Source organism: Chenopodium quinoa, unplaced genomic scaffold, assembly GCF_001683475.1.
Source record: "Chenopodium quinoa cultivar QQ74 unplaced genomic scaffold, ASM168347v1, whole genome shotgun sequence".
NCBI classification, from domain to species: Eukaryota; Viridiplantae; Streptophyta; class Magnoliopsida; order Caryophyllales; family Amaranthaceae; genus Chenopodium; species Chenopodium quinoa.
In genome coordinates, this window is record NW_018745650.1 from 5,371,064 (window position 1) to 5,385,578 (window position 14,515).

Consider the following 14,515-nt stretch of genomic DNA (forward strand, 5'->3'; position numbering starts at 1 on the left):
TTTCAAGTGGACAAAGCACCAAGGTGATAAGCTGGAAATCACCACGGGCGAAGGACAAATGTTTGAAGAATCCGACAATGAGTCTAGTTTGGGTTTTAATGAAGCTGAGAATTTAGGCCTTGTGGCCACTACTGAGTCTTTAATTTCTAGTTCTAAGGACGAGGATCCCAAAAAGGATTTCTCTCTTGATGTACATGCTTTTGATTTTAATAAGATGAGCTCTATTTATGAGTATATGCCTTCTCTTGAATCTTTTGAATGCTATAATAATCAATCTAATGAAGATGACGATATTAATAAATTGACTGAAATAATGAACGAACGAGAACAAAAGAATCTTGTGATCGAAGAAACCAAAACGATCAATATAGGAACAAATGAAAATAAGAAAGAAGTCAATTGGATTAACTTTATATCCGAAACAGCAATCGATCCTCATATCGACACTCAATGAATTCGAAGACGTCTTCACTTGGTCATACAAGGACAAGCCTGGACTAGATAGGGAAATCGCGGAACATACCATTCCCTTGAACCCTATGTCTAAACTAGTAAAAGAAAAACTTCGACAAATGAAACCTGACGTCGCTTAAAAAATAAAAGAAGAAGTACAAAAACAATTGGACGCAGGTTTCATTCGCGTATGTAATTACCCAGAATGGGTAACAAACATCGTCCCAGTCCCTAAAAAGGATGGACGAGTTTGCATGTGTGTCGACTTTAGGGATCTTAACAAAGCTAGTCCCAAAGACAATTTCCCTCTACCAAATATTGATATATTGGTGGATAATACGGCAGAACACACAATGTTATCCTTTATGGATGGATACGCAGGTTACAACCAAATTATCATGGCAAAAGAAGACGAAGAAAAGACATGCTTTATTACCCCTTGGGGTACTTATTGCTACATAGTCATGCCATTTGGTCTTAAAAATGCAGGAGCTACGTACCAAAGAACAGCTACGGCTCTCTTGCATCATATGATGCACAAAGAAATAGAGGTATATGTGGATGATATGATCGTAAAATCCAAAGATAGAATGGGTCATACAAAAGCTTTACGCAAATTCTTTACTCAAATTAAAGAGTATAAGATGAGATTAAACCCACAAAAATGCGCTTTTGGAGTAACTTCCGACAAGTTACTCGGATACGTAGTAAGCACACGTGGCATTGAAATCGATCCCTCGAAAATAAAGGCTATTGTTGACATGCTTTCCCCACAAACAGAAAAACAAATTAGGGATTTCTTGGCAAACTACGGTACATTAGTCGATTTTTAGTGAGTTGACAATTACTTGTGAGCCAATCTTTAAAAAGATGAAAAGCATGAATAGGACGACCAATGCCAAGAGGCTTTTGACAAAGTGAAAAACTATCTTAAAAGTCCTCCAATTTTAGCACCACTAGTACCCAAACTACCTCTTAGACTTTATATAACTGTCACTGACACGGCTACAGGATCCATGCTCACGCAAGAGGTAGATAAAATAGAATGTGCAATATACTACATTAGTAAAAAAAAATTGTACAATATGAAGCACGATACAACACTTTGGAAAAAACATGTTTAACATTAGTATGGGCAACTAAAAAAACTACGACATTATATGCTTCCTCACACCACTCATGTGATTCCTCAACACAATCCAATAAAGTATTTTGAACCACCACCCAAACATGGAAGAATATCCAAATGGTTGGTGATGTTGGCCGAATTTGACCTCCAATATATTCCTGAAAAATCAATAAAAGGAAAAGTAATATCCAATCTTCTGGCTCAACATCCTATTCAAACAAGTCGTGAAGAAACCACTCATCTTCCGGATGATAAAATTCTCATGACACAAGATGACAAATGGGTAATGTATTTCGACGGCGCATCTAATAAAATGTGGGTGGCGTAGGATTGTCACTCATAAATCTAGAGGGAGCACATACTCCAATCTCTGCTAAACTAGACTTTGAGGCTACTAATAATGTAGTGTAATGTGAAGCATGCATTATTGGATTAGAAGCAACGGCTAGTATAGGTGTGCAAAAATTAGAGGTATATGGAGATTCTAGCTTAATAATAAATCATATACTCAAAAAATGGAAAATAAAAACTCCACAATGATATTTTACCAAGCACACCTAGAGCAACTCATCGAGCAATTCGATTATATCGATTTTAATTATCTCCCAAGGGATGAAAATCAATTTGCTGATGCGCTAGAAAAATTAGCTTCAATGATCAATATTCCTGATCAATTAAATTTGATGTCATTATGCGTTGAAAAAAGAGATGAACCAGCTTATTGCAACGCAACAGAGGAATTAAATGACATCGAAGGAGAAAATCCCTGGTATGAAAATATCCTCCAATACATTACTCATGGCACATATCCTGCAAATACTTCACCTAAAGACCAGCGTGCCTTGAGAACGCTCGCAACCCATTATGGGATAGTTAATGGTCGATTGTGTAAAAAAGGGCCTAACAGTCAAAATTTACTAAGCATAGACCAACCCGTATCCACGCGCCTTATGGAAGATACTCATAAATGTGTTTGTGGACCTCACATGAATGGAAAAATGCTTGCTAAAATAATATCACGTTTAGGGTACTTTTGGTCCACAACGGAACATGAATGCATCCAATATGTCAAGAAATGTCCAGAGTGCCAAATGTTTGCTAACTTCCAACACCTTCCACCATCCGAACTATATAATCTCACTTCCCCTTGGCCATTCTCAACTTGGGGAAATGACATTATTGGTAAAATCTCTCCAACAGGAACGGGAGGACACGAGTACGTATTAGTAGCCATCAACTACTTCACTAAGTGGATCGAGGCCGCCTCTTACGTTAATATCACTCCTAAAAATGTCGCAAAGTTTCTAGAACGAAACATATTTTGTAGAAATGGTGTTCCACACGAACTAATTAGTGACCAGAGATCTTAATTCAAAGAAGAAGTTGAATCCCTTTTGGCTTGTTATAAAGTAAAACATCACCATTCTTCCCCATATCGACCTCAAATGAATGGAGCAGTAGAATCGGCAAACAAAAACTTAACAGTCATCATAAAGAAAATGGCAGAACATTAAAACGACTAGCCGAATAAACTACACTTTGCTCTTTGGGGTTATAGAACGTCCATACGAACTTCAATAGGGGTAACTCCATACTCCTTAGTTTTCAACATGGACGCAGTTCAACCAATTGAACTAGAAATACCATCCCTACGCATCGTACTCGAAAGTAAGCTACCGGAAGCCGAATGGGTACGAGCAAGGTATGAAGAGCTTTTATTCCTTGATGAACGACGATTAAAAGCTTTGCATCATGTACAAGTCTACCAACAACGCATTGCGCGAAATTTTAACAAACGGGTATGACCCCGTAATATCAAGGAAGAGGACTTTGTACTAAAAGAGGTTAAAGGTCCTCCAACTGATCCACGAGGGAAATTCAAACCCAATTGGATAGAACCATACCGCGTAATTGAAATTCTATCAGGAGGAGCAGTTAGATTAATGGATATTGGTGGCGATGAAATCCGCCAACTAATAACATTGATCGCCTTAAAAAAATATTACACATAAATTCCGAGTAAACTTGTTCATTCAAATATTCTGATAAAATTTCATAGCATTTGCATAAAAGATTCTAATTGTTATAAATTTTACTGAACTACACGATAAAATTCATAACACTTGGGGGGGGAGGGGTAGACCAAAAACTGAAAAATAAAATTCTCACTTAAGTGTTTTAAATTTTACCGAACTTCAAGGTAAAATTCACAACACTTGGGGGGGTAGGCCAAAAAAAAGAAACGAGCCATTCAAGTGTTCGGATTTTTTCAAACCCCACGAAAAAATTCCTCACATTTGGAGGGTAGATAAGATATAAAAAAAAATTAAATCGAAATTTTTTTTCACTCGTTTTAAATTTTGGTAAAAAAAACGAAACACTCGTAACACAAGTGCCGTGCGCAACTCACAAGGTCGCGCTAGGCTTCCGCGCGCAACTGGCGTATGTGACTTCTATTGCTGCACGTGCCACCTGATGACGAACTGCGAACCTTAATTTTACGCTTGAAAGAAATCAATTACAACTTTTACTAGCGATGAAACGAAGGAGTATTCAATTCTCATATATATTCGAAAAACAAAAATTAAACTTTGATTTGAATCATTAAACAAGGTTTAATTAATTTTTCATTTAATCCTACAAGTGGAATTAAAGAAAAACACAAAAAAAATAAATTTTTGGTTGAACAAGAACTACGCGAAACCTGATTTTGTAATACGAATACGTAGGCAGTCTTTGATTCGGTCAAATAAGACAACAAATTAAATAAAGAGCTCTTTTATTCCAAAACATAAAGGCATTCAAAGTACATCATAGAACTATGATAATAATATAAAAAATAAAAAATAAACCATCTAGTAGTGATTACACTTTATTCGAAATAAATATTACTAATAATATTGTGTAACAGCCTAAGGTTTCACTATGTCTTCAACCGTTATGGTGGAAGGAGGAGTAGTATCTATAGCAGTGTTCTCAACGGCCTTAGAAGTTTCACCTTCCCCTTTCTTCTTCAAAACCCACACATTATTCTTCAACTTGGAATAGGAGCCTTTTCTACCCTTTTCCCCTTTTCTTTGGGATTGGAAGGAGCCTTTTTGCAGGGATTTGAGGACGGTTCTTTAATCTTTATGCCTTTTTGCGCAGGTTTAGGAGTAACCTTCCTCTTAGGTTCTCTTGGACGAGCCTTAGGAGATGGGGAAAAGTCTAACTTCTTCCTCACTCCTTTGTTTTGGCCATTAGTAGGAGTAGTAGTGGTCAATTGCACTAGAGACTTAGGTGGATTGCTAGTCAAGGCGGCTTGGTTTTGTTGACGAATCATGTTCAACTCTCCCTTGTTGGCCGCATTCATCCAAGCTTTGTAATAGGAAGATAAGACCGTGCTTGCAATGGGATTTTGCACTACCCACTTAGGGAGACTAGTCCAATATTCAATCCAACGGGGAATCCTTTCTCCCATATTGTCTCATAACCCTGCAAGGAAATATATAAATAGTACTAGAAAGGCCTAAGAGGCGAATATAGGGTAATTAGGACTATTCCCAATCATACTACTTATGTTCCACCAAGGAATCAAAAAATGAATGTTAGGAACCCCATGACAGAAAAAAGCCGTCCATTCTTCGTCATTCCTGTGTTTGTAAAGGATGCGACGACCAGGAAATGATTTCACTCCATTAGCTTCAAGGTTTGTGGCTGATCAACAATTCGCAAGCGCTCCATGAACCAAATCTAAAAATAAATAAAATAAATAAAAAAACAAGTCATATTGCGAATTTTAATTTACAACAGCAGGTGGCGCTTGCAACTGAAAGAGTCACGCGTGCCTTCTACGCGCAACTTTGAAACTTGCGCTGGGCATACTAGCGCAACCTTCAGAGTTGCGCGCGCTGACGAGTACGTGAAAAAAAAACGTACATGTAATAGGAGAGGGCTTCCGATGAAACCGTTTTCGTTTGGATTCTCTTCTAAGCTGATTCAAACAAAGCAAAATTTTCGCCAAGGCTAGTGGAGCAGGAGAGTGACACCCCTCTATTTGCTCTACCACGGACACCATTGAATAATCTCCATATTATTTGTCTGTCCTAAGTAAACAATTGACAACAAGACAAAAACATAAAGCACGGATTTTAAAATGTTGTTTAGTCAAATTTTTTCAAGGAGTCACAAAATGTTCGACGAATTGAATTAAATTCACGCCATGCTCCTCAATTTTGTCCATATCATTGTCATTCATGCCAAAAAGAAATGTTGAAAAGCAGGTTTAGAAATTGACAGGTTAGGGGCATAAGTCATGAGGAAAGTATTTGTAAGGGAACCTAGTAGAGCTTCGAACTCGCCAGGTAAAGGCACTATTTCATCCCTTTAAAGAGAAAGAGATGGTGGTTAGAGTCCAAATGGCTGACAGCAGCGTGAAAAAAATTCAAAACTAATATTGAGTTGCATGAAACTTAGTAGGGCATCTTGGTGGTATATTTTAAAAGCTAGTTTGTTCTCACTTGAAAGGGAGGTTACCCATTGTTTCAATCGTTGCTCAAAAGTTTTCACCATTGTAAGGTTAAAAAGAGAGAGAGAGAGTAATAAATTCTTTGAGTAATATTAATTATTTTGGTGTCGAATGAATGTGAGATGATCAAAAGCCTAGACGTAACCATGTTTAAATAGACCAAAACGGCTCGATTTTTGGCAAAATATGCTCAAAGGAAAGTCTACACGCAGGTGCCGCGCGCAACTCAAGAAGTTGCACTCGGCAGCCATGCGAAACTAATTCACTTGTGCGCGACGTCTGCGCGAAACCCTCAGTGTTGCGTGCGCCTAATCTGTCGCAGCGAATTTTTTTTTCTTTTTTCCTTATTTTACTTTGTGAATAATGGAAATTTTATTACGGTTTTATGATTAACTCACACGCTTGCCTTTTTGTTACTTACTTTCTTTTCTCTTTCCCTTTCTCCTTTTGTTTCCTTTTTATTTTTATTTTCCTTTATTTTCTTTTCCTTTTTATTTCCTTTTTCCTTTTCTTACTTCTTTTTTTTTTCCTTTCTTCTTTTCGTTCCCTTTCCTTTTTCAGTCGTTCTTTTTCTTTAGGGGGGTAAGTCGGGAACCCTTGGAATTTTTAATATTTTATGAAAAATATAAAATACGACAAAAGTCAAATGACGATATATACAAAATACGTCGTATGTACAATGTCGTAGGCATAAAAATAAAATATATATACATTTTCCATAAAACAAAAAATAACAAACGAAAAAAATGGAATCACGGTGCTCGGCGACTCCCGGAAGGTTGCTACACATCCTACAAAATCAAAATCAAAGATTAATACACATTCATGTAATAACTTTGATAAAATAAAAAAATAAAAAAAATAAAAAAAAAAGATAAAAAAAATTACCGCAACCATCCGATGATCACGACATGACAAAGCCACGAGAGCCCTCCAATAAGTAGCTCAGAAAGCTCGAAGGGTCCTTACCATGCCGTTCACGGTCTCCCGCGGAACCTGTTTCAAAAAGGAAAGTTATAAAAAACGTATATGATAAATAAAGATATATACATATGCGAAACAAAACATACTGACTCGGCCGTTTCTGGGATGTACCGTATGTCCTTATCCACAGCCGCCGAAAACGTCTCGTGGATCACCGATCCAAAAGCGTCGGTGTTCGAAACCTTTGCCTCAGCGGAAACCCAACCACCCAGAACGACCCAGTACCAAAAAAAAAAAAAAAAAAAAAAAAAAAAAAAAAAAAAGATAATAGACTACAAAAACAAAATAAGGTCAATATTCAAACGTCAAAAAAATAAATAATAATAAAATCCAAAGAAAGAAAGACAACCCGGAACAAAATCTGGAAAATGAGTCAACAGGGATGCAACAAAATCCTAGTAAGAAGCCCCAGGCAGCACCAGCTACTCCGCAAGATAACCAAAGATCGTTTGAGATCGGTCCTCGGTAGACAGCAGGTCCGAACACAGCATCCTAATTGGAGGTTCCGCAGGATCCAAAGGCCCCTTGGACGAGAACTGCCAGACAACCCGCTCGCTTAAAAACCACGCGTTTGTCCGGTGAGCCAAGGAGAGTCCCTGATAAAGCGCCTAGAAACGGCAGCGAACGCCGCCTTCCCGGACAGCCTCTGGGACCCCAACGACCAAGCCCCAAGGGCAAAGGTCGACCAACAAAATACAACATCATGTCAAACACAAAAAAAATATGATGGCTAAAACAAAATATTATGAACATATGTTGTAAAACTATACTCACCAACACACGAGTCGCCGAAAGAATCCTCTGGCGAAAGTCGTCGAGTGCAGTAGCTCGTCTCTTCCCTATCCTGACCAGACGTTGGCCCATAGGGAAGCGAAATGGCCCGGGCGTCTTGGGGGCTAGAAAAGGCATGTACGAATACCCCCAAGTCTAAAAAATGAATGAACGTGATTAGCTTGAGAATCAGTAGAAAGATAAAAAAAAAAAAAAAAAAAAAAAAACGGATTTTTCATCAAATACCACTGAGTTATTGCAAAATTCACCATATACCACACAAAATTTTCTAATTCACCATATAGCACTAAGTTTATGTACATTAACACAGAATGCCATTTTTTTATAACTGTCGTTAACGCCGTTAGTAATTATGGTTAATTATGCCACGTGGCAGCTTGTAATTGGTTCTTATTAATATTATTGATTACTTAAATAAAAAATTAAAAAAAAAAAAAAAAAAAAAAAACCTTCTCTCTCTCCTCTGACCGAACACCCAGACCACTACCAACGCAGTGCTATATGGTGAATTAGAAAATTTTGTGTGGTATATGGTGAATTTTGCAATAACTCAGTGGTATTTGATTCAGTATATTTTTAAAATTATGAATCTTCCGTAAGCCTAGAGGTTACGCTTACGGAAGATTCATAATTTCAAAAATATACTGAATCAAATCTTACCATAGAGCCACGCGCAAGACTAGAGGTTACGCTGCTCGGAGCAGCGCAACTCTTTCACTCATCCGCGCGCAGCAATCACAGTTATGCGCGCCACTTGCTGCGGCAGAATCTCTGAAACCCTAATATTACCCATTCCCTATAAACAAAGGTTCAATATGAGCTCAAAAGAGACAAAAAAATAGCCAAAAGGTCAGCAGTAACATTTTATGAACTTATGCAATAATCAACCCTCTTGTCCCAAACACTCACCCTTTTAATTACTTTGTTCTTACGGTGGAGGTTCCCCAACAAGAAGGTGTCCATAAACATTCTGAACAAAGATCTAGCAAAGAAAAGTGGAAATTCCCGAGCGCTTAGATAAAATCACATTACTTTATCTTGTTCTAAATCACTTAAATTAATTAATTAGTGTTGTTTGATCACGTTAAAATAATCATTTATATAATTAGTTTGAGATAGTATTCTTTCGTTAAAACAAGACTAGAATCGGACAAATTAATTGATTGTTTTATCACCTAAGCCAAGACGAATCTTGTTTACTTTTTTTTCTTTCACAAATTTGGACTAAATAAGAATAACGACATCCGTTGTAATGTAATCTTTATGTGATTAGCGTGTGTAAATAAAATCAACTAACTTAGTTTTAGGTATCACGTTGCATATATTGTTTGGTGATGAAATTGTGAAAAAGGGAGAGCTAGTAGAGGCCGCACTTGGGGTAAGATAGTGATTCCCCCCTAAAGGGAACGTTATTTTAGTACCCTCGCTCCCAAACTCATTTCTAGTACAAGTAGACCAATTTGGGCATGGGTAAACTTATGATTCATGCTAAATATCCCTTGAACTCTACTTAGGAGAAAGGCATGAACGAGGTTTACGAGTTTTCCTAAAATTCATTGGCAACTCTCTATTAGTTTCTTACAAAAAGCGTAATGATAGAATGAATTCTAATTTAAGGTCCCCCAAACAGTCAGGAATTCAAATCCTAACACACCTTCAAAAGTGTAAAGTCCTAGGCTTTTAAAGGGTCATGGGCATAGAGGAAGTGGGATCCCCAACGACGGGCTACCCTCCTCACACTTACTAATAAAGTTCAGAGTAGGGAAATTCATGCAGCAAAAGCAAGTCGTAGTGGCCCTGCAATCTCGCATCTTTTATTCGCAGATGACAATCTACTCTTTGCTAGAGCAAACCGACGGGAATGTGAAGTAATAGTTGATATACTCAACAAGTATGAAGTAAGCATCCGGACAGAAAATTAATTATGAGAAGTCAGAGGTTTCTTTTAGCTGAGGAGTGGGCGCCGAGCAAAAGAGTGAGTTAATGGGCATTTTGAATATGTGACAGGTTGACAGACATGGGAAATACCTTGGTACTCTAGCAAGAAGATAAAAAAAAAACCATTTTTACAGAACTTACGGATAGATACTGGAAGAAATTGCAGGAGTGGAAAAAAAAGCTTTTGTCGAGGGCCGGTAAGGAGGTACTTTTGAAATCAGTAATCCAAGCAATTCCTACATACTTGATGGGTGTGTATAAATTTCCGAGCTCAGTGATTCATACAATCCGATAATGTATGTCACGCTTCTTTTGGGGTTATAAAGGTTTGAATAGGAAAGTACATTGGAAATCGTGGGATATAATGTGCTCTCCGAAGTGTATGGATGGAATGGGTTTTAAGGATTTGGCGATTTTAATGATGCGCTACTCGGGAAACAGGCATGGCCGTGCAAAGGCGTTAGTGAAGGAAGGAATGTTGTGGCGTATTGGTAATAGGGTGAGGGTTAACATCTGGCAAGATCCTTGGCTCGCTAATGGTGAAGGGAGGTTCGTGACTTTGGATCAGGTGGAGGGGCCGAGCATGGTTTCTGACCTTATTGATTCTCAGAGTATGGAGTGGAACCTTGATCAATTTTCTCCAATTTTAATGAGCGAGATCAGAAATGTATTCTTTCGATTCCCATTAGTAGGAGAGCTTTTGTTGATCAAGCGATTTGGGCGTTTTCAAAAGATGGTTTGTACTCCACAAAAACATCTTACATGTTGGGTAAGGGATGTAATTTCGATGATTTTCACCTAGTATAGGTTAAAATATGGGGCATGGACGTCTCTCCTAAAGTCTGACACTTCCTGTGGTGCTTGTGCACAAACACTCTTCCCACTCGTAAGCTTCTTAACTCTATACATTTAATTGAGGATATTTATTTCCCATGGTGTGGGGGGGGGGGGGGGGGGGGGGGGGGGCTGAAGAGACGAGCTCACACACGCTATTTAACTGTGCTAGTGTGAGTGAGTTGTGGGAAGATGGTGGGTGTTTGAGTTTGATTGACGATCGTGAAGGTTCTATATGTGATCTTGTTGTGAGATGGAGGGGAGCAAATGCAAAGCTGAAGCAACATGTTGCCTTCCTGTCTTGGGTGATCTGGCAGAGAGGAATGAGTGGGTTTTTAAGGGAAAAGGCACTCCTAACAACATTCTGCTAGCGAGGGTTGAAAGATTGGCGGAAGAGCATGGAAAATACAGCAAGCTAAGAAAATTTACAACTCTGTTTGGGTAAAGAGCTGCAGCAGTCCTTCGAAATGGGTTACTCCACCCCCAAATCTTGTGAAGTTAAATGCTGATGCTTTCTTAGCACTAGACCTGTTCAATGGGTTAGGGGCCCATTTAAAGCCCTGAACCAGCCCTTTTATAAAAGGGTTTTATCCATCCAATATTTAAATAAGGTGGGCTTTTAAAGGGTTATTAAATAATGGGCTTTTAAAGAGTTGGGTCTAAGTTAAAAAGGGCTAAAATTAGATAACTCTTATGAGGCTTTTTTTATCCTAATTTTTCTGTTTCTAAAACTTCCTAACGTCAAATTATGATACTTGAAAATAAAAATTCCCAATTTCCCCAAAATTATGAACCCTAAAAAAAATTCCCAGATTCCGTTAATCTTGTTGCTGCTCACGTGAATCTTCTTGCTGCTACTCTCAATCTTCTTGGTGTTGTTCTCAATCTTCCATTTATCACCCTTCTTCTTTAATTATTGGTAAAATTTAATTAAATTCATGATTATATTGCTTTGATATGAAATTACGCAGGTTTTTGTTTTTTTTTTTTTTTTTTTTTTTTTTTTGCTTTTAATGTTTTTGGTTATTGTAGTTTGTTGATTGATTTAAGTTTATGAGTTGATGTGGTGGATTTAATTAAGTAGCTTATTCTAACTGTATAATTTTTTGGTTGTTTCTGACACAAAATCTAAGTTTTTTTTCTTCATTTTTAGCTTGTTTTACCCTTTGAATTATCTGCATTTATCCGTTTGGTAGATTATTTACTGGGTTTCACATTTTCCGTTTGTTTTATAGCCGTTACACTTTCACCAGCACAAAATCAGCAAAAAAAGTGAGGAAGTTCTTGATTTTGTATGTGATTTTTCTGGGTTTTTAAAAGCTCATTAAATTATGAAATGGGTGTCTTGATTTTTTCAATCTAAAGCTAAAAATCTAGTTTTTGAGTTGGGGTTGTTGTGAAGAATGAGGAAGCTAGTTAGTATAATAATCCTAATAATTTTGGGATTGTTCCCAAATTGTAGGGTGCACTATCTTTAAGCTCTTCATTGAATGATGATGTATTGGGATTTTTGTTTGAAGCATTTTGATTTTGAAAATTTTGACTAATAATACATTATCTTACTATCATTTCCAGCTTGTGGCAGTTTCATTGTCTCCTTCTCGAACTATGGAAAGTGAAGCAACTATAACGTCAATGCCGATACATCAGATGATGAGGTTGATGAATCTAATGCCGCCCGTAAAAGGAGTAGGAAATCTAAAGTTTGGCAAGAAATGACGGAAGGAAAGAATGCAAACAAATCGCTATTTGTAAGCATTGTAAAGTGGAGTTAATTGCCCACAAAAATAGTGGCACATCTCATTTAATACGTCATTTGCTTGAAGTGTGTAAAAAACGAACTAATGGACTTCCACTTGGGGAGGCGATTGATGATGAGGTTTGCAAAGTTGTTGTTGGGTGAAGATATGTCAGGTGGAGCAGCTAGCAGACTTGGAAAGATATGTGGAACAGCTAGCAGCCTTGGAACAATTATAATATATGTAGAGCAGCTTCGAGTTTCATAAGTATTAAGTGTCTAATTTGTGTCAAGAACATTGCTTAGTTACTTGATTGTAACAAATTTGTGTCAAGAACATTCCTCAGTTCTCTACTTTTAACTTGTTGGCTAAGGCCCTTTATAAGGCCCCTTAAAGGCCCTTTATAATTCTCTTATATTGTGTTTACTTCATGGTTGTTGTAGTTTGTTTATACATTTTGAATGGGCCAAGCTGGGCTTAATGGCCCATGGATAAGCTCGGCCCATTTTGGATTAGGCTTGGCCCGGCCCGGCCAGTTGAACAGGTATACTTAGCACCAAGAAGGCTGGGTTGGCATGGAGGTGGTTGCTCGCGACAGTAGGGGTAGGGTGTTGTTTACCTCTGTTCGTAGAGTCAAGGCCTACTACCCAGTGGAGGTGGCAGAAGGTAGAGCTCTTCTTACGGCAATAAAACTGGCACAGAGACACGGTTTCAACAAAGTGATTTTAGAGTCGGATTGTCAGGTCCTAGTTAATCGTCTTTCCAAAGCTGACATTTATTTTTCTGAGCTTGATAATGTCCTAGAAGATATCTCGTATGTAAGTAGTGGCTTTGATTATGTTAAGTGGTCGTATGTCAAAAAAGGTGGCAATATTGTTGCTCACCATCTTGCTAAATTAGTGTCGATTGGAGTCGAACAAGATTGGGTCAATCACTGTCCTAGGGAGGTTTCTCCATATGTACTCTCGGACAATTTGTCCCTTGATTAATATTATTGGCTAAGAAAAGGATTTCAATTAAATATACTTTGCCAAACATATTAGAATCTACGGATTTTTCACCAAATACCACTGAGTTAATGCGTAATTCACCATATACCACACAAAATTTTCTAATTCACCATATAACACTGAGTTTAACATAAATGTCACAAAATGCCTTTTCCGTTAACTCATTTTGTCATTAACGTTAATTGTGCCACGTGGCAGCTTGTAATTGGTTCTAATTGATATTATTTATTTAATTAATTAAATTTAGAAAAAATATTTTAAAAAATAAATAAAAATTAAACACCACCAATACAAGCCACCGCCACCCCTGCCGGCGACAATCCCATTCCCAGCCACTTCCTAGATGGCCGGCGACTGCCCTCCTCCCCCACCGGCGACAACCCCGACCCCAGCACCTTATCCGAAAACCAAAGAGAAAAGGAAGTTGAAGAGAGAAACGGACAGAGAAGAGGGTTTTCATGGGAGATGCACGCACGGCGGTTCAGGGGAAGGGGAGGAGCGTCGACGGGGGTTTTGGTCGGATTCCGGCTGGATAATTTGTCTTCTAGGTATCTTAATCGTTCTCCTTTCTCTTAAAGTTTTAATTGATATGGGTGTTGATCTGGGTTGTAAATTGCTGAAGTTGGGTGACGAAAAGGCGTAATTATTGGTGATTTTGATGCGGGAGGGAGGGGAGTTTGTGGTTCAGTGGAAGGGGGCGGCAACCGGCGCAAGGCTGGGTGAGGGGCGGTGCCAGCGCACGGCTGGAGGAGGTGCGACACTGGCACAGGGAGGAGAATTTAGGCTGGCGGGTTGGGGCAGGGATGGTGATGGTAGTTTTTTTTTTTGTTGGTTTGGGAGGAGGACGGGAAGGGGAGATGGCAGGGGTAGGGGTAGGGGGAGCTCTGGAGTGCCAGCGAGGGAGGAGGCTGGGCAAGGCCACCGGCGAGGGAGGAGGCTGGGCAAGGCCGTCGGCGGGGAGGGGGAGCTGGGCTGGTGGGGGAGGGGGGTGTCGGGGTTGGTGGAGTGAGGAGGTGGTGGCTGTTTTTTTTTTAATTCTTTATTTAACTAATTAATTAGACAATATTAATAAGAGCCAATAAGTGACAGCCACGTGGCATAATTAAACTTAATTACTAACGGCAGTTAA

At 38.6% G+C, this 14,515-nt stretch overlaps 1 protein-coding gene and 1 long non-coding RNA gene across 2 annotated transcripts; both read left to right on the forward strand.

The window, feature by feature from the left end:
• Positions 1-11,270: 11,270 nt before the first annotated feature.
• On the forward strand, positions 11,271-12,783 carry LOC110716976. Its single transcript, XR_002510649.1, has 2 exons — positions 11,271-11,556; positions 12,213-12,783. It is a non-coding gene; the product is annotated as an uncharacterized LOC110716976 (long non-coding RNA).
• A 168-nt stretch (positions 12,784-12,951) lies between these two features.
• On the forward strand, positions 12,952-13,365 carry LOC110717026. Its single transcript, XM_021895666.1, has one exon. It carries the CDS (start codon positions 12,952-12,954, stop codon positions 13,363-13,365), a length of 414 nt encoding a protein of 137 aa, XP_021751358.1.
• The last annotated feature ends 1,150 nt before the right edge of the window (positions 13,366-14,515 follow it).